This window comes from Drosophila arizonae, chromosome X (genome assembly GCF_054131065.1).
Source record: "Drosophila arizonae isolate 15081-1271.41 chromosome X, UAZ_ARI_1.0, whole genome shotgun sequence".
In the NCBI taxonomy this organism is placed as follows: Eukaryota; Metazoa; Arthropoda; class Insecta; order Diptera; family Drosophilidae; genus Drosophila; species Drosophila arizonae.
The window spans coordinates 19675167-19696779 of NC_142927.1; the positions used below are offsets into that span (position 1 = coordinate 19675167).

General features: G+C 39.4%; 4 protein-coding genes across 6 annotated transcripts; all 4 read right to left on the minus strand.

The window, feature by feature from the left end:
- Window positions 1-2429: 2429 nt before the first annotated feature.
- On the minus strand, window positions 2430-3254 carry LOC108619664 (uncharacterized). Its single transcript, XM_018016355.2, has 2 exons — window positions 2917-3254; window positions 2430-2830 (listed from the first exon to the last, which is right to left on the minus strand). The coding sequence occupies exons 1-2, from the start codon at window positions 3152-3154 to the stop codon at window positions 2574-2576; spliced, it is 495 nt and encodes a 164-aa protein (XP_017871844.1). The 5' UTR covers window positions 3155-3254; the 3' UTR covers window positions 2430-2573.
- Window positions 3255-5383: 2129 nt separating this feature from the next.
- On the minus strand, window positions 5384-10240 carry Pgant7 (N-acetylgalactosaminyltransferase 7). Of its 2 annotated transcripts, none has more exons than XM_089475321.1 (4): window positions 10069-10240; window positions 9327-9731; window positions 8581-9057; window positions 5384-7770 (listed from the first exon to the last, which is right to left on the minus strand). In XM_089475321.1, exons 2-4 carry the CDS (start codon window positions 9529-9531, stop codon window positions 6677-6679), a joined length of 1776 nt encoding a protein of 591 aa, XP_089331447.1. In that variant the 5' UTR covers window positions 9532-9731; window positions 10069-10240; the 3' UTR covers window positions 5384-6676. The 2 variants fall into 2 exon arrangements, with proteins under 2 accessions (XP_089331447.1, XP_089331446.1); XM_089475320.1 differs by having other exon boundaries at window positions 9327-9876.
- A 210-nt stretch (window positions 10241-10450) lies between these two features.
- Window positions 10451-19149, minus strand: Ggt-1 (gamma-glutamyl transpeptidase). Of its 2 annotated transcripts, XM_018016347.2 has the most exons (6): window positions 18997-19149; window positions 18808-18859; window positions 12583-13350; window positions 11478-11915; window positions 11157-11397; window positions 10451-10981 (listed from the first exon to the last, which is right to left on the minus strand). In XM_018016347.2, the coding sequence occupies exons 2-6, from the start codon at window positions 18810-18812 to the stop codon at window positions 10694-10696; spliced, it is 1740 nt and encodes a 579-aa protein (XP_017871836.1). In that variant the 5' UTR covers window positions 18813-18859; window positions 18997-19149; the 3' UTR covers window positions 10451-10693. The 2 variants fall into 2 exon arrangements, with proteins under 2 accessions (XP_017871836.1, XP_089331448.1); XM_089475322.1 differs by lacking the exons at window positions 18808-18859; window positions 18997-19149 and adding an exon at window positions 13547-13751.
- Window positions 19150-19757: 608 nt separating this feature from the next.
- Window positions 19758-21350, minus strand: LOC108619663 (uncharacterized). Its single transcript, XM_018016353.2, has 2 exons — window positions 20827-21350; window positions 19758-20741 (listed from the first exon to the last, which is right to left on the minus strand). The coding sequence occupies exons 1-2, from the start codon at window positions 21113-21115 to the stop codon at window positions 20074-20076; spliced, it is 957 nt and encodes a 318-aa protein (XP_017871842.1). The 5' UTR covers window positions 21116-21350; the 3' UTR covers window positions 19758-20073.
- Between the last annotated feature and the right edge of the window lie 263 nt (window positions 21351-21613).

Sequence of the window (21613 nt, forward strand, 5' to 3'; positions counted from 1 at the left end):
ACATGCCCTAATACCAAATGGATTTAGCCAATCAAAATGTTTAGCCCCAAATCGACGTGCGGCGCGTGGCCCCAATTTCCCCAATATATCAACAAATGTTCAGTGTTCAGAAGTTCACCTGATCGCTGGAGCATGTGATAACAAGAGAGCGTCAGGGACTCGTATGTATATTAGAATATTACTACAATATTTACCAAATCACTTGAGACTGGCTTTAACTTCCGTCTCCGTGTTGGGCTCTTGAAACCATTTGATCAGGTAGCTGACGTCGCTTTCTCTTATCGAAAATCAACAGCAAATATTATGAACAGCTAACTATATAGTGCATGATATATTTATCGAAATGCGACAGCAATATGAATTTCCAATTGTCATGCAGAGTCCAACGCTAGCTACGATAAGTATACAGCCGTATGTGCAAGCATTATATAGTCCACCGATGACAAAGATGATCGTAAATGAATCAGCAGTTCTTAAGAAATTTGACAATATACAAAATATAGCTGAAATTGTTAACTGCAGAAAGTGATCAGAGTTGTAAAAGAACTCAGAAAATATAATCAATTCATCTATGTAAGAAACCTAATCTAGTTAAAATGTATTTAATATTTTGAAATCATTTCATGTCTCTGTCTTCTATAACGTTCTATAGCTTAAGTTGTTATTTTAACTTGACTATATTAGAATATCTCTGTCTTTTTTATTTATTTTTTTTTTTTTTTATTCATCAAGCTCGCAGTGGACGTAGCCTTAAACGTATCTTATCACTCAATCAGGCAAGTTGAAGCTGAAAACAAAAAACTTGAAGCTCGTACAAACAATTTTCTAGCTGATCTGCCTGAAGATCAGCAAAACTCAAGAGCTTTAGTCCATTAACAATATCTGGCTGAGAGGGCGACAAATCAGTTTACAATCGATTGCCATATTCAAATATAAAATTTAATATGACTAAATATACAAATATAAAAATTGATATATTATGCATATAAATGCCAATTTGTTCGAAATCTTTGCAGCTTAACTGATAGCAGGTCTAAGAATACAAACCCACTAAGTCCATCAAATACAAGCAGTAAATAATTTGACGACAGCCCGTTAGTAACACAAAAAATAATAACGAAAACAAAAAACAAATATTTAACAATTTAATGCCGAAAAATACTCAATTATCTATTGATACCCGAAATTTTCTGAAGTGGTCTACATAGATGGTTAAACAATATATGTATATAATATTAAAATATAAATTCTATTTATAGTTCCATAATCAAAATCATAAATTACAAATGTCTGGGCGTTTAGTTTAGTTTAGATTGTTTCCTAGTGCTGAGAATTTTAATTAGCGCTCTAGATGATTAAAAAAAAAAAAAAAAAAAAAAAAAATCAATACATGAGCAGTAAGGCTGGCATCGTATTTATTCGATTTGATTTTGCAATCGTAACCTTGATACACATAGTATTTGCGCACATAAGCAAACAATCTCATAAACACGGACACTTCGAGAAATGAGAGTTGGCCTAGCGATATTACTTATGGAGCTACCCTATACGCATAAAACGAGCTACAAATGATATTAAGCGAGCTAGTTAAGTGTGCTCGAATTGCCTTCGTGCTTTCCATTTATGGCTGCGAAAAAAAGGCGCTATCAAAATTTAAGAACTTGTTTACAGATCAAATTTGACGGCAGCTACAGCTGCAGGGTATCTTGCGGTAGTGCATGCTCAACGCAGTGTTATCAGTGCGAAAAGTAAACAGTTAAGCATGAGAACGGAATATGAATACATATATATATATATAAGAAAATAGTAACTGATAAATTGATCCAAAATAACGGAAATTATTTTTGGATATATCTGTGTGGCCCTTGGGAATTAAGAAATACCGCAACTTTCTTGATAACATTAACCGTAACTCTAACACGTAATACCGCAGACGTCAAATTTGACGACTCGAATACTCGATGCATGATCGATAACGATAAAATTTCTCTGCATTTGCGCACAAGGCAGAGAAAGTTTCGGTTATCTCTGAAGGAATTATATGTCCCAAGCCCCCTAAGAGAACTCAATTTTAATTAAATGACAACAGAATTGCTCTAAATATATAGGCCCCATATATTGATGAAGTATTTTTATGACTCAGTCATAAGTTTTTTCCTTGATCTTGGCACTACAAAAACTAGAACTATTGCAAGTCGCGTGAGCTACGATTCAAAGGAAAACGAAAAGAAACAAAATAAAACGTCCATTTATGTTCGTCTAGATAATGTCGAAGCCATTCGCTCGAACCGTACGGCCGCCCTGGGCTTAACACTAATTTATGATCTCGCATACCTTTGTGAAGTGGGAAGCGCGTGAGCGTTTTCGATTTATTTGCCTGCCCACAGATATTTACGAAGGCTCCCAAAAGTGAAAAGAAAGCCCCCCTCTTGAATGCGCATGCGATTTATGGTTAGTAACTCATTAATAGGTTATAATATAAATATTCTTTAAAAAAAAATAAAATAAAATAAAATAGTAAAAAGTAAGAAGTAAACTTAAAGTAGGGCTCAAGTACTCAGGAGTCGGTTCGCTTAATCGGAACCAAAGTACTGGGCCTGGTAAGCGAAGTCATTGGTCTGCTTGGCCTCCAGCACGATCGATATGAAGCGCTGGCCAATGCCGCCGGCGACCACATAGGCATTGCCCTCGTTGTTATCCTGGGTGCAGATCAGCTCCACAAAGGTGACTATCGAGCCGGCGCCCGACTCCGGGTACGTGATCTGCAGGCTGACGTCCTTGCGTGCCTGATAGTGGAACACGTCGGCGCCCTGAGCGACCAGTCTGTCGCCTGAAAGTCGATATCGATGGATTAGATTCGCTGCATACTTTCTGGAGCTGGCGCTTAATAGCCACAGCTCGAACTATCGCACTTACCATTGATCCGTGCGCCGAGCGTGTAGCGAACCGATAGGCTGCGTGTGGTGGCCCTGGCGGCTGGCTGCTTCACCATACGCTGCAGCTTGAGGCCCGGATGCTGGGCGACAAAATCGCGCACATCCTTGACCACAACAATATCGCGATGTACATCGGCGTCGCGTGTCACGCCCGCCAGACTATCGGCCACCAGGCAACCGAAGATGGCCAACAACAGAAACAGGCTCAATTTGCACATTTTGTTTTGGGGTTTGCTAAAGAGTTTGCGAGAGTTTTATTTCTTTCGGTTTATTAGTTCCAACTACTGCGAATGGTAATCGCTGAATGAGCTCTTTCATGGCAAACTGTTTATTATTTATAGTAGCGCCAATTAAGTGGAAGCCTTTGATTTCAGTTTCATAGAATTTCACGCCACACGCCCCCAGTACCTAACGTTTGCTGCTGCTGCTGCTGCGGCCCTTATCACACCAATTGACAATTTCCATTGACAATGTTTTGGCCAACAACAACAAGAACATCCAAATCGTTGATAGCCCCACGTTCTGTGAATGCCCTTCTAGCACTACAATCTAGACTATTCCAGAGCTGATATCAAATATTTTGCTTCTATTTCAATTTTTAAACTATAGCAACAGCTTCGAAATTAAGCTGTAAATAAATTCCATGCTGAAACGGTTTGCAGTATTCCAATGTCTATCAATTTTGACTGATATAAATGATATATGATGTTATATGTGAGCTTGGCTTGCATATAAGTATATACATAAATCTTTTTCGGATTGCCTATGGGGTAAATAATTCGGGACCACAGCCCATACCCGCGTAAAGATTATTTTATAAGCCCGGTAGTGCATATATTCGTAGGGTAAAGACAAAACGGAAAATATAAAGTATAAAAAATTTTAGAATTAATTTAAAATTATTATAAGATTTCATAGATTAATTATAAACTAAATTAGCAAAGCATTTATATAAATATTTTATATTATTTTATATATTTTATTCAAAATTTTTCATATCTTTCATTGAAGATATTATTATATTATGTTTTTTGGGAACATAAGGATCTACAAAATGATGTTACTGAAGCGAACTTAAAATTAAAATATTGAGCAGCGGAGCTATCGCTTTTTTGCCTAAGTGTGATCTGTTCTAATAATATCAGGAGAGGGTAGAGATCAGCCATTCCTAATATCTTTAAAGATAGGAATAATGTATAAACACATATAGAAATCGTTATGGCAAAATGCTTGATCATGCTTATAAGCAGTGTAATATAGACATGTATATAATATATATATAACATATAACATAACATTGATCCCTTGAAAATATTCTTAACAAACTGCATGAACATTTGGTAAAACTCTTCCGGACATGTGTTTTCCATAACAATGGCTGCTTACATAATACGTGTTCCCGGCCCATCCCAGTCACTTCGAGTCAATTAAATTGAACAATTTAACGATATTACGTTGCGCTCTCGGCCGATAGCGACGTGGGGCAACATGTAGCATGTAGCAAGCGAAAGAGAAAACAATAATAATAATATGAACGCCAGCGCTTCCCCATTTCCCATTTGCGAGTGATAAGTAGCGTCGAATCATAAACAACATAAACAGCACCTGACAATTTGACAGACACTGGTACAGTAGCTTTCTAATTAGTGATAGGATGATGGCGTATATCACAGGCGCCCAACTCTTCCAATAGCATTCCAGCACCAGCTTCATATCTAATTAAAGACGGCTCTAAATTTCAGCCCATTTCGCAGAAGCCTATCGAGGCGACAGCGGAACCCTTGAGGACTTCCCTGGAATTGAAAACCACCTAGTCGAATCAAATCGTCTGCCACAAATTCACAAACAAGATTAGTCAACGGCCATAGATAACCGCTATTGTTATGGATCAATCTGTCAATTCGTCAATTCCTGACTCATCCACTCTTTGTTAAATTTAGAATTGGGTAAACAATTTCGATTGCGCTTACGGAACTTTCCAATGCGCTACCTCGTGATATTTGAGGAAAACTGTTGTATTATGTAGGCCTCTATAAGACTAAAACTCCAAAATAATATAAATATTGGAAAAGATTAACAGATGAGGATAGAGAGATATAAAGGAGAGAGAATGATGAGAGATATGAGAGAAAATGGGGAGGATTCAAAAGGAAGAGACACAGACTGAGAGAGAGAGAGAAAGAAAAAAAAGGGAGAATCATCGCGAGAGTGACGGAGGGATAGAGAGAGGGGAGATAAAAGAAGGGATAGTGAGACAGAGAGAATCAGAGAAAGTGATAGAGAGCGTAGATAAAAGAAAGGAGAGGGAATAGAAAAAATGAAGAGAGAAGAGAGCGAAAGGACTGGGAGAGTGGGACGAAAAAGTAAAAAAGACAGAGAGAAGTAGAGTGAGAAGCAGATAGGGAAATATACAGAGTGTAAAATGTCGGTAGTCAACAGAGTCAGTATGCAATATTTAGAAAACGTTTTATTTTATTGTAATCTTTTTTTGTATTACTATTCAATGTTCAGACTTATAACTCTAGTTACATTTGAATGTAAATATTAATGTATGTATATTTTGTATATATACCCTAGACAATATATATATTGTATATACGCATGTGTATGAATGTATAATATAAATTACATATTAAACACACAGCGACTGCGAGAAAAATGTGCGTGCTACAAATTGGGTGTTCGGTAGTTCCAATCTATAAACGTCGTATGTAACATACATTCGATAAAAAATAAACAAAATCAAAATAAAAATTTGATTTGTACATTAAAAAAAAAAAATGATAAAAAAGATGCTAATTATTAATTGGCAAAGTCGCATTTAGGTTAGGTTCTATAGTAAAATTTATGGAATGTGGCAGCGATAGAGATAGTTAATTAACCAAGGTATATAATAAATACATATATAGAGATATACATAGTTACGTGGAGTTATAATAGGCATACATATTCACTATAATATTACAAATAAGTTTGCTGATATTCATAAAAAATTTCCTGGCAAGGCTATAATGCGAATATATTCATATATTTCATATATATATGTATATAGATTGCACATGATTCGCTCGCTTGCATTTCGGCAACGGCTCTGCTCGCACACATGCTAAAACCATTATGCATACAAAAATGCTGACGCTATCTCGCTCTAGCGCCGCTCTCACTCACTCGCATGCGTTGTGCTCAACAACAATGTACACGCACACACAAACACACACCGACACGCACACAGACATGCACACGCATTATTTAATTTGGACAATCGGCTAATTACCTTAACTAATCGACCTCAACGAAAATTTTATAAAATATTGTACTTAATACGAATTAATTTCTTAGTATACGAATGAGAAGCTATAGCAAATACACATTAGTTAAATTTTGTTCTACTAAAATACATATATAAATGGGGCTCAAAGTGTTCCAGCTCCATTGTTAAATATCATGTTTAATCACAAAGAGATAATGTTTGACTCTACCAATTGTCCATGCTCATCATATATATTCATTGATGCTTTGTGTATGTGTGTGTATGTGTGTGCGTGCTAAAACCAACAACAATTCCATTTTGTTTCATTTTCACTAAATTCCTTGTGTCTAAAAACGGCGCCGAAACCCCCCTTTTTGAATCCCCTTTCCCCTCATTTAGACCCCAGCCTGCCCACTCGTTGGTCGTACCCCGTTGAAACCCTTGTTAGATATTGCTTTGACGCCTGGCTGCCTCAATCGTCCGATCACTCCTACCAGTGCGGACGTATCTCCTTGAAGAGCCACTTCTGGTAGCCATCGTTCACATCGCACTGACCCAGCGAGAGTTGCTGTGTCGTCGGATGCAGAGCCATGCACTTTTTGTGGACGCGATGGAGCAGATGCTTGGTCTGTTCGTTGTAGCTCCAGGGTCCGTCGACGGTGCCCAAGCGGCAGACGGCCAGCTTAATGCCCTGGCGATCGGCCTCCACGCAACGTTCGCCAACGCCCAGCTGTCCAGCGGCATTCAGGCGCACCAGCTGATTATTGCCACCGCCATGGCAATAGGAGAGGCCCATTATGGCCGGCGGCTGGTGGCCCATGGAGTCCAGGCAGCCATCAGAGGCCACCGAGCGCAGCTCGCCCCAATGCAAGTTGGCTGGCAAAGCCGGGAATTTGTCCACCACATCGTAGGCAATGTTGTCCATGAACCACTGGAAGGACTTGCAGTTGAGGCGCTTCTTCAGCGCCAGCTGCTCGGAAATGTCGCCCATGTCCAGGTAACGCGCCAGCGGCTCACGCGTGTAGAAGAACTCCTTGTGTGTGTCATCGAACCAGGTCTCAATGACGCGCTTGTAGTTGATGGTAATCAATGGACCCTTCTTCTTGCTCGCCAGCTTGCCAAAGTTGTAGGGCATAAAGCCGCGATAGACATGGCCGACGCGGGAGCAGGGCACCCATTCGATGCTGCCGCCACATTGCCAGATCTTGAAGCTCAGCTCAAAGTTCTCGCCGCCCCAGACAAGCAGGCCCGGATCGTAGGCGCCCAGCTCCAGGAAATACTCGCGATTAATCGCAAAGAGTCCGCCCGCATGCGTCGGACTGCGATACGGCTCAGAGTTGTGGGCACGACGACGCTGCTCGCGGCGCGGCACCTCGTTCTCCTTGTACAGCATGCCCCACTCGAAGATGCCGCGGAAATGATTGTCGCTGCCATAGACCGGACGGTACTCGAAGGTCTTGTGATCGATGCCATCAATGATGGGCACGGTCATCACGGTGCGATCACGATAGATGGGCGCCAGCAACGGTGGCAGCCAATTGAGATTCACCTCACAATGCGCATCCAGAAAGACAATCACCTCACCTGCAAACGAAATTCAAATGTGAGCGAGAGGGAAATACAATATAAAGCCATGATTTGTTTTCTCTACTCTCTTAAGTCGTATTTAAATGCATGAGAATTGCATAGAGGGGCTCTACTTAACAGGCAGCCATTGAATGTCAAATTAACTGCATTCATGTTTGTTTGAAGGAAACATTCATTGGAACTTATTCAACTATGAGCGAGAGAGAGAGATATAAAGCAATTATAACTAATGGAATGCTCGGCCATTAATCGTTTTCTCTACTCTCTTAAGTCATATTTAAATTCATGAGAATTGCATAGAGAGGCTCTACTTAACAGGTAACTATTAACTGCCAAATTAACTTCATTCATATTTGTTTTAAGCTAATATTATTCTCTTTACATTGCCCAAGCTCACCTGCAACAAAATGTGAGCGAAGAGGGTAATAAAAAACCAATTACAACTAATGGAGTGCTTAGCCCATATTCGTTTTTTGTACCCTCTTAAGTCATTTTAAAATTCATGAGAATTGCATAGAGGAGATATACTTTAAAAAAAAAAATTATCACATACAACATTAGCTTAGTCTGTTTAGTTAAAAAAAAAAAACATTCCTTCTCCCTCTATTAGTTGGCCTTAGGCAAGTCTACACAATAAATCGTATTCTAAGGCCAATAATTTAGAATTTACTAATTAAACAGGTTTTGAAATTAGCATAGCTCAGTCGGCTACAGAAAAAATTCGTTTGGCTACTAAGTGTACTGCTTGATGAATACATATTAAATAAGATTAGACCCCTCCAGCTAGATAGCGCTCCTGCCACTCACCTGTAGCTTCCATGGCGCCACGAGAGCGTGTTCGTATGAGACCCTCGCGTTCCGTATTGCGTATGATCTTGACCAGGCCCTTGAACTGCAGGACATACTCGTCCAGTTTGCCACGCAGATTCTCCTTGTCCGAGAAATCGTCCACCAGAATGATCTCGTGCAGCATGTGCTTGGGCGAGCGATCGATCACCGAGTGCACGGTGCGCATCAGGACGGAGAAGCCCTCGTTGTGGAACACAATGATGACACTGGTCGGCGGCAGGTCGTAGGGATAGTCCCAGTGTTTGCACTCCTCAAGGCGTGTATCACGCACCGAACGATGCATCGATATCTCATCCGAGCAGACGATATTCATGCCATATTCCATTTCGGAGGCATCGGCCACGTTCTTCTTGTCGGGCGACAGAATGTGACCTTCTCCGTTCTCGCCAGGTCCGGTGCGTGGCTTCAGATCTCTGGGCTCGAAATTGCCCAGGCCTGCAAAAGCAAACAGTTGGCAGTTAGCAGTTGGCCAATAAAACTGATCGACACTTGAGCACACAATGCAGCGCAGATGTAAACAAAGATAATACAGACAACAAAAATAATATTAACAATTCGATCACACTTATCAAATGCAGACGTATTAGAATAATACGACGCTGCCCAGACCAGTTGTATTTGAATAATTGGCTAGAGCAAACAGCAAGGCTGCCAACATATGATATCATCGCTGGCCATTTGTGCCCCTTTCTTTGTCTACTCACCCTCCACTAGCGTGGGCACCTCCCGTGGCCGATTCTCGAGACGCTGATGACTGAACTTGGGTCCGCCGAAGCGCGTGTGATACGCCTCTTGGACGCGCTTGTGGTGATCGCTCCAGTTGGCCAGCAGATAGAGCAGCGGCAAGATGACCAGCAGGCACAATGCCATGCGGCAGATGCGGCCGCTGCGTATATTACTCACGCGCATCTTGCCCCAATTGTGATTCACAATACAATTTCGATGGGTTCACTCTACTTTGAATTGTCAATGCCAATGCCAATGCCAACGCCAAAGCCAATTGCAAGTCAAATTCGAGTTTTGTGTTGACGTGTCGACGTATCTCTGTGTTGGTGTTGGCGTCAACGTCAACGTCGGCGTCGACGTAGTCGTCGCAGTATCAGCAGCAGCTACGCGACAACAATGTAAACCCAAATCGTAAGAAAACGCCGAACAGCAATTAGCCCAGCAGCAGCTAGCGGCCGCTTAAGAATTTTTGATTTCAGATGCGATGTCAATGTACGAGTCTGCGAGTATGCTTCTATGTGTATGAGCCTGAAAGCAACTGAATGTTAGTGTGTTTGTGTGCGTGTGTGTGAGCAGGTGAGCATTCGCTGCGAAAGCGTTGATCAAAAGGCAATCAGCGTTAATGATAAATGAACACAGCCACTGAACACTCTTAAATGCCAGTTGAAAGCAATTACTGTTCGATGCGAATTGGTTTTTAATACTGCTGCTGCTGCTTACAATATGCAACACGACCGCAACAAATGCAAATGCAATGCAGCAATAACTGCAGTGTAAACGTAAACAAAAAAAATTGTTGCAGTATGCGGAACTGCCACGCGTTTGACGTTTTCTAGCACATCAGGTGGCACCTAGAGCACTTCAGCGCCAACTGGCGGAGGCGATACACAATAAATGCCGGCTGTTATCGTTAATCGGCACACAAAATATACTAACAAACAAACAACGCCACACAATGAATTCGTTACGAAGCTTACGTTTCCTTGCTCATTTTTGCGCTAACATTGCCGATGTTTGCGCATCGAACAACGCGACGTTACGTTTACATATGTTACGTGATTCTATGTTAAAAATTTACTATTTAAAAAATACGCGCCAAATGTTATTTTAATATTGCTTTGCCGAAGACGTTGCAATATTCGAGCAGTTATATATATTTACATCATTTAATACATAACAACAATTTTAAAAGATACAATTATACATATGTACAAATGTACAGATAGATCATATTAATTACAATGACTGTTTCCTACGAATACACATATTCCTATAATGAGAGTTCAAAAATTAAAAGTGGCGAATCGCCGATGAAACATGATGGCAGTCACATTTGCGAACCAATTCAATGATTCATCTTATTTGTATTAGTGATGGTCATAACACTGCCAACTCGACGGCGATCATAGAAAGGTTCCGGCTCATGCAGCGCCCCAATTGCCGTTACTGCAGCAAAGCCACCATCGCCGGCATGATCATTCATCGCGTGTCCAGCTCCTCGCAAATATTCTATGACCTCAGCGTCCACGTCTTCCTCATAATCTATTTGCATGGGTATCAGCTGATGATGCAGTCGACCGTTATTCACAGCCTGCGCCATTGACTCGCGACGTATGAGATATTTCATGATAACCTAAAAAATACCAAATTAATTATCGATATCAAAGTAATTGGCCAATCTACTGTGTTTATTAAGATAGCTGTCCTAAAACAATTAGATTGTTAAGCTGGCTAAAGTTGATCATATATGTATAAGAACATTCCTGTTATCCTCCCATATAAAATCACATATAACTATCAATACGTACCGTTGCCACGCTAGTTGTGATTTTGGTGCCGCCAGCAGCGCCGACTAGCATGCGCACATCGCCATTTTCATCGACAATAATGGAAGGATTCATGGAGGACATGGGCCGTTTGTGTGGATAAATGTAGTTGGCGGGCGAGGAGGGCACACCAAAGCTGTTGATAACGCCTGGGGTTGAGAAGTCATCCATCTCATCGTTCAATATGATGCCCGTTTGTGGTGATGCCACTTTGGCGCCAAAGCTGCCAGACAACGAAAAAAAAATAGGAATCGTTAGTCTTTCAAAATTAATTTAATATGCCCAATTGCATTTAATACTCACTAGGTATTGATGGTACTAGTTATGGATATGGCGTCGCCATTGCTGGCCAGCACATTCATGTGGGCGGTGCCGTGATCAGGCTCCACGGTGAAATTGGCGCCATAGTACATATAATCCTGCGAGGTTTTGTCATCCTTTATCAAGGAGCGCACGGTGTCGACCAGCTCGTGACCAAGCAACTTCTCCAGCTGCGCCTTTATGCTATCGCCATACTCCGGATCATTCTCATAGTCACCCAAATTCGTGCGCTGCCCGTACGCATGCTTGAAGGTCTCAATGACGCGCTGCCAGTAAATGGGCTCATTATCCGAATACAGCTCGCTCATCACGTTCAATATAAAGGCCAAAACCGGACCGCTCGATGGCAATGGTGTTGTATATAATGTAAAGCCGCCCGTAACATTTGCCGATATGATCCCATCGCTCTCCCAACGGCACCTGTGAACAAACAACACAAAATAAGGCAATTAAACGTAGGCTCCACTAAATACAACACTAACTAAACTGTCATCCACTTTTAGGTAGATGTGACCATAAATCTGGCTTATCTCCCATCGTTTCATAAAAAAAAAAAACCCAAAGCATAAGGCGACTCTACAATCACATTTACCATTGCATTGGCTAAGTCATCGCAGCAATAAACGATGTGATACACGTTAAATAAATTAAATTGACTTGGTAGCCACAGCTGAAGCCTAACGCAATTACGATATAGTGGTAAATAACAATGGATAGTTTTTTGGAACTTTTGTGACTAACTTCAAATACTGCACCATGAGAGAGCTGGGGAATTGTGAAAATATACTTCTATAGAATTAACAAGATCTAGCCTATATAAGCCCAACTAAGGCCTAGCTTAAGTCCCATGTATCCCCATATAACTTAAGAACTATCTGGTTTCGTCGTAAACTAAACTTGAAATTCTTTGCTTTTAGGACACTTGTGAACTGTGATACCATAGAATTGATAAGATCCTGCCAAACCAAACCCAACTAAGGCCTAGCTTAAATTCCATGTTGTAACGTATAACTTATCTGGACTATCTGGATTCTCTACCGTCTTGAAATTCTTTGCTTTTAGTACACTTGTGAACTTTGATACTTGCTTGTAATTTTTAAGATCCTCTAAAGTAATGATGCCGCCTAATTTTCTAATATCCTCAACGAACTTGACGCCCGTCTCGCCGCCATCGTATAGCTCGCCGGCGCCATTGTTGGCGATGCGCTCCAGTGTATTGGCCAAAGCGGGACGCTTCATATAATCGTGCTCCACATACGGCTCGCCCTTCTCGTTGAGGAACATTTTTGCCAGTGCCGGATCGCTTTTGATTTGTGTGATCTTGGAGCTGATAGCCGCGGCCAGATAGCGCGACACCACATGACCCTCGCGCGCCATCTTAATGGACGGCTGGAATAGATCCTTCCACGGCAAGCGGCCATATTTCTGATGCATCTCCCAGTAGCCAAGTATTTCACCGGGAACACCGCCCGCCAGTGCGCCCGTTACCTCCTTCTGGCCGACAAACATCTCCTTGTGGGCTGCAGCTGGGGCCGATTCGCGGGCAATGACCGTTTCCACTTTACGCGTACGCCGCGTATAAATGGTGGCCACAAACCCACCGCCGATGCCCATTGAGTGCGGCAACATGATGCCCTCGCAGAGCAGCGTCGCAATTGCCGCATCCACCGCGGAGCCGCCCTCCTGCAACATGTTTCCACCGACCTCGGCGCAGCCGATGCCATTGGAGACAACGGCTCCCGTAATATACCGCGTATCTCTCGATCTCAGTCCGAAGACAAGGCCAAGCGTCAGACCAGTGACCATTAGAGCGATGATCGATAGCCATACAAGGCTCTTCTTATTCAACAGCAGCCTGAAAATGATGTATAGAATATGAATAGATCAATATATATATATAAAGCTATATATATATATATATATATGTATGTGTGTGTATATAAAAATCGTGGGCAATTAATCGGGCGCCCAATTGAAGTGGTTTTCCAAGTGGATTAGCCGGGATTTCATTGATTGCCCAAGTTCTGTGCGACGGCTCTGATTAGACTAACCACGTTTGATTCTTATCGTTGTTCTCTTTATATTTCCTTATATATTTTTATATATACATATATATGTGTGGTAATATAAATTTGTTTTGCAACCCCTTTATATAGTGGCGCAGCGAATACAATCGGCCCAATAATTTTTATTTTATTTTATTTTTTTTTTTGTATTTTTGACCTTTGATTGATATATATGTATATATAAATATATTAGAATCGACAGTTACTTTTAAGCTCCAAGCATACTGAGTCCAATACACAGAGCATAAATACTTGATAGAAGTGCTATCTATTCTTTACACTCAGAAGGCAAACCTGAAAGCCTTACAAAAAAAAAAAAAACTTAATGTAAGTCTGAGGTAACATCTTTACAAAAAAGAAAAGTCTACAAGATCAGAATAGAACCATTATGGACCTATGTGATTTCTATCTGAGGCACTACCAGCTGTTCCACTCAAACAAAGAAGTTCACGAAGAGCTCAGAGTTCCTTGTGCTCATCAGGATATTTCTAATCCATATGCATCGCAAAGACAGAGACAAAAACCTCCTTTGCTATTTCCGATTCGATATATTTTCCATTAATTTCACGGTTATTACATTTCCGCTTTTTTTTCAATGAGACATTCCCGATATCGATGTTTATGTCTAGAGCTATAATCATTAGCTAATTATAGCCTAAATTGTCCAATCAAAATCAAATGTAGTCATTTATTCAGACCTTAAGATATCTAAATTCTTCGATTAGGTATGTGGATATTGGACTATTACTATTATGAGCGCATTCCTGATCGAATAATTTAGATATCTCAAGGCCTGATAAACTGACCACACTTGATTTTGATTCAACAATTTAGGCTATATATTCGTATATATATCAGCTATCAATAACTCGCTCAATGTGGTAATCAGAGTTCTTCAGAAATTGCTATTGGAGTATATAAGCTTTATCATTGCTGGACAAATTGAAAATTAGAGACGACCTTGATCCTCGATTGCAATTATTTATGGATATATGCATTATACACTTAATACTTTATGCACTTAAGAGTATAACTAGATTTACTTATGTATTTCAAAAGAATTCCGATATGTCTCTCAAGTACCATGACATTTCATATTCTTCGGCTCTGTCTAGTCATTCGGTATGCCTCGCTTATCAGCTAACATATATTGTATGAGTATATTTCTGGCGACATATATGGCCTATCGTAAAGATACGTATTTCTGCTGTGAGGCTCGACAATGCCATTAACTAGCAATTTTCCATAATTAACGGCGATTTTTTATACCCTATAATTATTTTAATGATTACGTTTCTGATAGCGCTCAAGGGTTCATTGTTTGTTATTATATATGGAACTAGATGGATGCTTATTGAATATAATGAATAACGATATTGAATTTAGCTATCCTTGCTTTAAAATCTAGAAATATCAAATCCTAACTTTATCTCAAATATAAATATGTATAATATATGTGTATATATATTCATATTGATCAGATTTATGCTGTTAACCGTTAGGATATATGTTAAGCTGAGATATATATTATATTGTAGCTATATAAGTACAGAAATATCCATTCAATTCAATCAGAACCTATTCACAGGGTATCTATCAGTCGATGACACTCGTGACTGTTCAATTTTGATTCTTTGTTTACCAATTTCTGATGACGTAGACTAAGGCGTAGATGTAGAGCACGCGACTAAATCCCAAGTGCTCGATGGTAAATCATAAGTCTATTAATTTCGAGCGCTTCAAGTGCCTCGAGGTACGTGGTTAAAATTCGAACTCCAACTAAAGATTTTTGCCCTGTCATTGGCATAAGCTCTGATGAAATCTCTTTGCCGATTAGGATCGAGGGCTATATTTTATGCATATCATCGGGTAGGTATTACCTAGTTATACTGAGCCATATCAATGATATTTGGCAGGTTTTACGATCATTCGGTAGTTCAACGGTAGCCGCTTTTATTAGTGGCCGGCGCTGCTATTTGATCAAAATTTATCAATCGTTAAATGTCGAAATATACATATACATATATGTATATATGACATTCCTGTAGACTTATCTTTGTTCTCTCAGAGAGCAGATATATATAGCTAAATAGTACTAAAGCTACTTATATGAGTCAAGGAATGCCACCCATTTTCGTAGTACCAAAAGAGAGCTTAAAGAAACCATATTTCAAAATGTGAATTTAATATATGCATATGAATTTTTATTTATATTCATCAATATAAATAATCCCCTAGCTTTTTATTCTAGTATTAAGAAAACAGACTTTAAATTTCAACTGTTTTTATTTTATTGCCAATGTAAATATTTAACACGCAATTAGCGAATGTTTGTTTTATGCTATGAACACTGGGACTGGGATTGGAAGAGGTAGACGTCACGTATCTATGTAGAGCGCTACAAATGGGTCTCGGATACATAACGAAAATCGTCAACATTTATTTAAAGATCTAGATTAAGAGATTCGCAATAGCAAAATTGATTTAAATAAAAATATAATTTATTATTTGAAATGCATTCTGAATCATAGGGCTTTTTGTAATAACTAGCGGAAATACCCGTTATAAAAATGGGAGGGAGCCCAGCAAATAGTTACACTAGGTACTTTTTCTGTTGTTTATTTTGATAAATTAGCTGGTAAGGGTATTATAGGCTGTAGGGCACCCATAAGGTACTATGTAAATGTATGCATTTGCCCAACTCCAGAGCGTAGGGTACTCAGAGATTATGTAGCTCATTCAGAAATATATAAGCTCGTATATATACATACATAATATCTTTGCGTTTAGAGAAGTGATTTTCGCAGTTATATATTATTTATAATGATACCGTAGTATTAGATGATCTCTTCTAATTTCTGACCTAAACTTTATATCTATTTATAGGAGAGCCAGCTTGGCTTTGTGCTCTCCGTTGCGGTTCTCCCTTTCTATGTGTCTCTCTTACTCTCTCTCTCTCTCTCTCTCTCTCTCAGTCTGACTGCGTATAATTGAAAGTTTTTAACCAAAGAATGAATTATTATTATTCGTAATTTGTGATTTCAGCTGTAATTATTTTTTATTCATTTTTTCTTGGTTTTTTTATTCTCCAATTTATTCAAGCGTTTTGTTTTGAACAACAAAATTGCTTTGCCACCAGCTACGTGTATCAATGTCAGAGGTAAAAAATTGCATTTACAAAAAATCACAAAAAAAAAAATCGGAAATAACTCAGAGTACAGCACGTTCAATAAATAGTAATGAAATAGCATTGTCAATAAATATCCTGAATATTTAGATAATAATATAATATTAATCACAATAATTAGAAATCGATAGTAATCGATAAACACATTTGCATAATCAATTAATAGATCTACAGCCTAAGCAACTAGACTCTCAAAGGCTATTCGAGGAAAATCGAGTTAAATAGAATCCGTAGATTATCTAAACGGCAGGAAGCAATAAAAATAATAAAGTAAAGGTATCGATATTTGGATAGAGATAAGAAACGATAATTAGCTTCTCCATTTAATGTATATTATACAATAGTTCTAAGATTAATATTGTTCTTTATCTGCACCAAATAAAAGGTATCCGGCAGTCCAGTCTAATAAATTAGTCAATTACTTATTTCCCGAAGTGGAAGTGAATTGGAGTAAGAACAAATTATCGATATATGTTAGCTCAAACATTCTTAAGCGTTTTAGCGGCAATTACTTTGTTACCGTTAGCCATTATAAAACGATAAAAGACTATTTTACACTTAATTGTTGGCCGTTATCTTCATCTTATCGGAGGCAGCACCTAACATATATCCATAAATGCCTTTATTTAGCATTCGCTTAAGCGGCGCAATAATCCCATTTTGCAAATATTTCTAGCACATTGTAAATTGCGAAGGTTGCACTTTGACCACCTGAATATATCTGGTATATAATATATAGAGATGGTATCCCATAACATGGCCCATAAAACTGTCTAATTACAATTACGACATGGCGATAAGTTAAAGGCGCTCTGTTAAAAACTCTTAAATATACTTGCCGTGCTCCTCAGATAACACCTTTCTTTCTTATAGCTATACTATTTACCTATTATAATTCTCCCTCTCTCACTCTCTCTCTCTCTCTCCCTCTCTCTCTCTTCCTCTCCCTGTTTCTCTCTTGCTTTAACTAGCTGCCGGCTCAAAAGGAATTCTGAAATCTTGCTCACATTTCAACAAATTTTTAGTTACATATTACTTCTAATTAACAGGTAGTGCTGTATTTGACGTTATTAGACTATGCGCTACCCTGTACATGTTGAAGTCGCCGTCTATAAAGCAATGTGCTTAGATATGTGAACTCCTAACTATATATATAGACGCATAGCTCACATATTTATTGAAATGAACTCTTATATAAGCTACAGAGAAAGCTATTGTTTAACGAATTGCTCATATTTTATTAATATTGAATAATTATGGTGTGGATTATCTGAAATCTCTTAGTTCAGAAAACAAACAAACAATCAAACAAAAACTAAAAGCAACTTTCACAATAAATCTCCCTCACATATGCATATATGTATGTACATATGTTTATAAATAATTTTTGATGATTTGTCATTCTCACAATTACAGGGTATTAGCCAGCAAGAGAACTGTGATTGACTATGATACGTGTATCGTGCAAATACCATATATGATTGTCAAGTTCTGTTTGCGTTTCAATCATCTTTTGTTGTTGTTGGTTCTGATACACTTATGATGATATACTTGATGTAGTTTTTGTGTGTGTATGTGTGTGTGGATGTTAAAGTGCGAGACAGCCAATAGTGTTGACAAGACAAACAGAAAGGTAAAAGCAATTAAAACTTATACCTCTGGCAGAGGAAAGAACTATGAAGTGGAAACTGTCTCGTTATGGATCGAAAATCGATAACGATTGAACTTTGGCGCACTGAATTTTCCAGCTATGGCTAATATAAAAAAAAAAAAATAATAAAAAGCTGCACTTAAAATACAACATTTTCGCATATGTACATTTATAATTTTTTTTCTCATTAACATTAAAGTCGAATCGACTAATCGACTGGAAATGGATTGATTCATCTACACATACAGATGTACGTCCATATGTATGTATATGGACATATGTATATAGGTATAAATAGTAACTGTAATGATACAGCTGAGCAGTCTTTGGGATTGGATAGTAAAGTTCTATGAATTCTATTGATAGAGCCAATGATGATGACAATTAATGGAATCATATAACACTTACCTCATTTTGTAGAATTATTTTAGCTCCTCACAAATTACTAAAACACTGAAAACTAAAAGCAAAAAACAAAAAAAACAAAAGCAAAAACATAACAAAAAATATAAACCAAAATTAGTAAATAATTTATGCAATTCACAAGCAAATTATGCAAATGTAAAATGGTAAATAAAAAAAAAAATCTGCACTAACAATGTCGCGTTGGAGGAGCCGCTTTATAAATGCGCCGACTGCAAATATTCTCAGTTGCCGTTAGAGGGAGCGAGCTAACTGAGCACTTGTCGCGCTTAGCCTCGACTGATGTGCTTGGACGAAGTGAGGCGCCGCATTACAACTTTGTTTCGATTCCATTCGATTCGATATGTGTTTTATTTTGGTTTTATGTGCGCAAACACATGCATGCACTTCTATATTTTTTAAGTAACTAACTGTTCTTTATCGAAAGAGCCAACACAGTTTACACACAGCCAAACACCCACACACACACACACATGCACACAAATACCTGCTCTTCGCAATAATATTTGCAGAGAGTCGCTCTTACGCTCACTAGTTTCAAATTGTGAGATTGCGGAAAAAATGAAAATGAAACTACCAAAAGCAATAACAGTAATACACACATAGGCACACACACGCGCGCGCACTCAGGCCTCTAGGCATTTTTGCGTGTATGCGTGTATGATCTGTACAACTTTGCAGCTATCTGCGCTTAGCGCAAAGCTAAGCCCGCCTGCCGACTCAGTATAGTTCTGCACTGGACACACGCATGTGCAAGCCTTCTCTCTGTCTCTCGTCTGTGTGTATGTGTGTGTGCGTGAGGGAGAGAGCAAAGCTAAAACTTAACCCAAGCTTGATAAACAGCTGTTGCATTGTTGTTTTTGATCGAAAACAGCTGGAGCTGCTGAGCCAGCCGTCAATAGCATAATAAGCACATAAATGGATAAACATAACGGTTTCACACTAAAATTTGCCTTTAATTTGTAGCAGATGCAGATGCAAAATATTGATTCCTATATGCAAGGCGAACTGTTCACTTTAACGCCAACTTTTTTTTTTTTTTGGGTACTCCAATTGCAAAGCGAATGTGTGTTCGTGTTCCTCCTCTTGTCCATTGTGTTATCTATTGTGTTCCAGTTTGTTTCGTTTCGTGTCATTTTGTGTTGTTGTGTCGTTGTTGTTATTGTTATTCTTGTTCTTCTTAATGTTGTTGCTGTTGTTGTTGCTATGATTCGTTTTTTGTTTTTGGTTGGATTCCCTCTTCAGGCCGTTTCAACGCCAACGTCCCATTGGACCAGCCACCTTGACAGTGTATTTGGTGGAGCGCCTCTTAGCCTTCATCTGCTGCTCCTGTTCGATCATCTTCAATGCAGCAGGGCCAAGGGCCACATACGGCATATTGGGATCGGGCACGGTGTGCAACGGCAAGCACTGCTTGCTCATCCGCTGAAAGTTCGGCAACGGCGCGTTCTTCTTCTCGTGAGCGAGATCCGTATAGCCCAGCTTGCGGCGCTGCTGCGGTGTTATCTTGTTGCAGTGGCAGAGCTGATGGATTCGCAATGCCCGCTCCAGATCGAAGATGCGATCACAGAACTTGCACTGTTTGCCGGGTGGAATGGCCGTCAGTGCTGTGGTGCTCTCCCTCAGACGACGTCCCCGAAATCGCACCTTAAAGTCATCATCGTGGGTGCGACGATGTGCCCCAAGCAGCGACTTAATGTGAAAAATGGCGCCGCACGAGCTACAGCTATATGTGGGCTTATGCATATGCTTGATGCTCATCTGGCTGCGTCGATGGGATTCGTTGCCCAACTGACGTTCGTATTCCTCCTGTAGAATACCGCGCATCGAGCGCGCCAATTTTAGCGCATCATTCTCCTCCTCTTCTTCGAGATCATCACGAGGGGATAGACCATTGCGACGTGGCGTCTGTATGAAAGCTGAAGGCAAAACAAGCCAGAATTTATTATTATTCTTCTTCCTAATGGAATACGTTAAGTCTCTATGCTACCAAGAATTACTCACTTTGTACGGCACCCGTTTTTTGGCGTGAAATGGTAGACGTGTCGTCTTTTAATTTGGATTGTGAAGATCTTTTGTTGCCTTGCTTGCCGCGCCTGTGCAGGCCGCCGCTGCTTCCGTCGCTGGACCGTTGGCCGCGTCTTCGGATTGCTCGCATGTTGACCGTCGATTCGGACAAATAGTTCAGTTTGCGTTCGACCGTCTTCTGAGCGTTCTCCATGTCGGACTCCAGCTGGTCGTAGGTCTGCACTTTCATGTTACGCTGATATGACGCGATTCTATTTTGCTTCATATTGATTGTTGGTATATGTAAATCTCTATTGCTTTTATGTTGCTACTGTTGGTATAATCTTGTACGAACTTTGTGGCCGGCAAAGCTCATGAAATAATAAAATTTCTTAAAAATTACTTATAATAATGTCACTTCCCCAAGTGTAAAATATAAACTGTGTGTATATAAACGCGTGTAAAATATAAACTGAGACTACACACAATGAAACCAAATGCAGCGCATGTTGAAATCGGCTCAGATTTTTATTTCAAATTTCGTAGTGCTCAATAATGCCGTATCAGTTGTACACATAATATATCTGATAGATGGCGCCACATCTAGTATTTTCTAATTGGATATATTTATTTAACAAATGCAAATTTACTTAAAGCTGATTAGGTTTAAAATTTTGCAGTAATTATTTTTAAATTTTTTTTCATTTAATATTTAAACCATTTTCAATCTAATTTTATTAAAACTACAAATTATTTCGATATGTTATCTGTTCACGTAACGTTG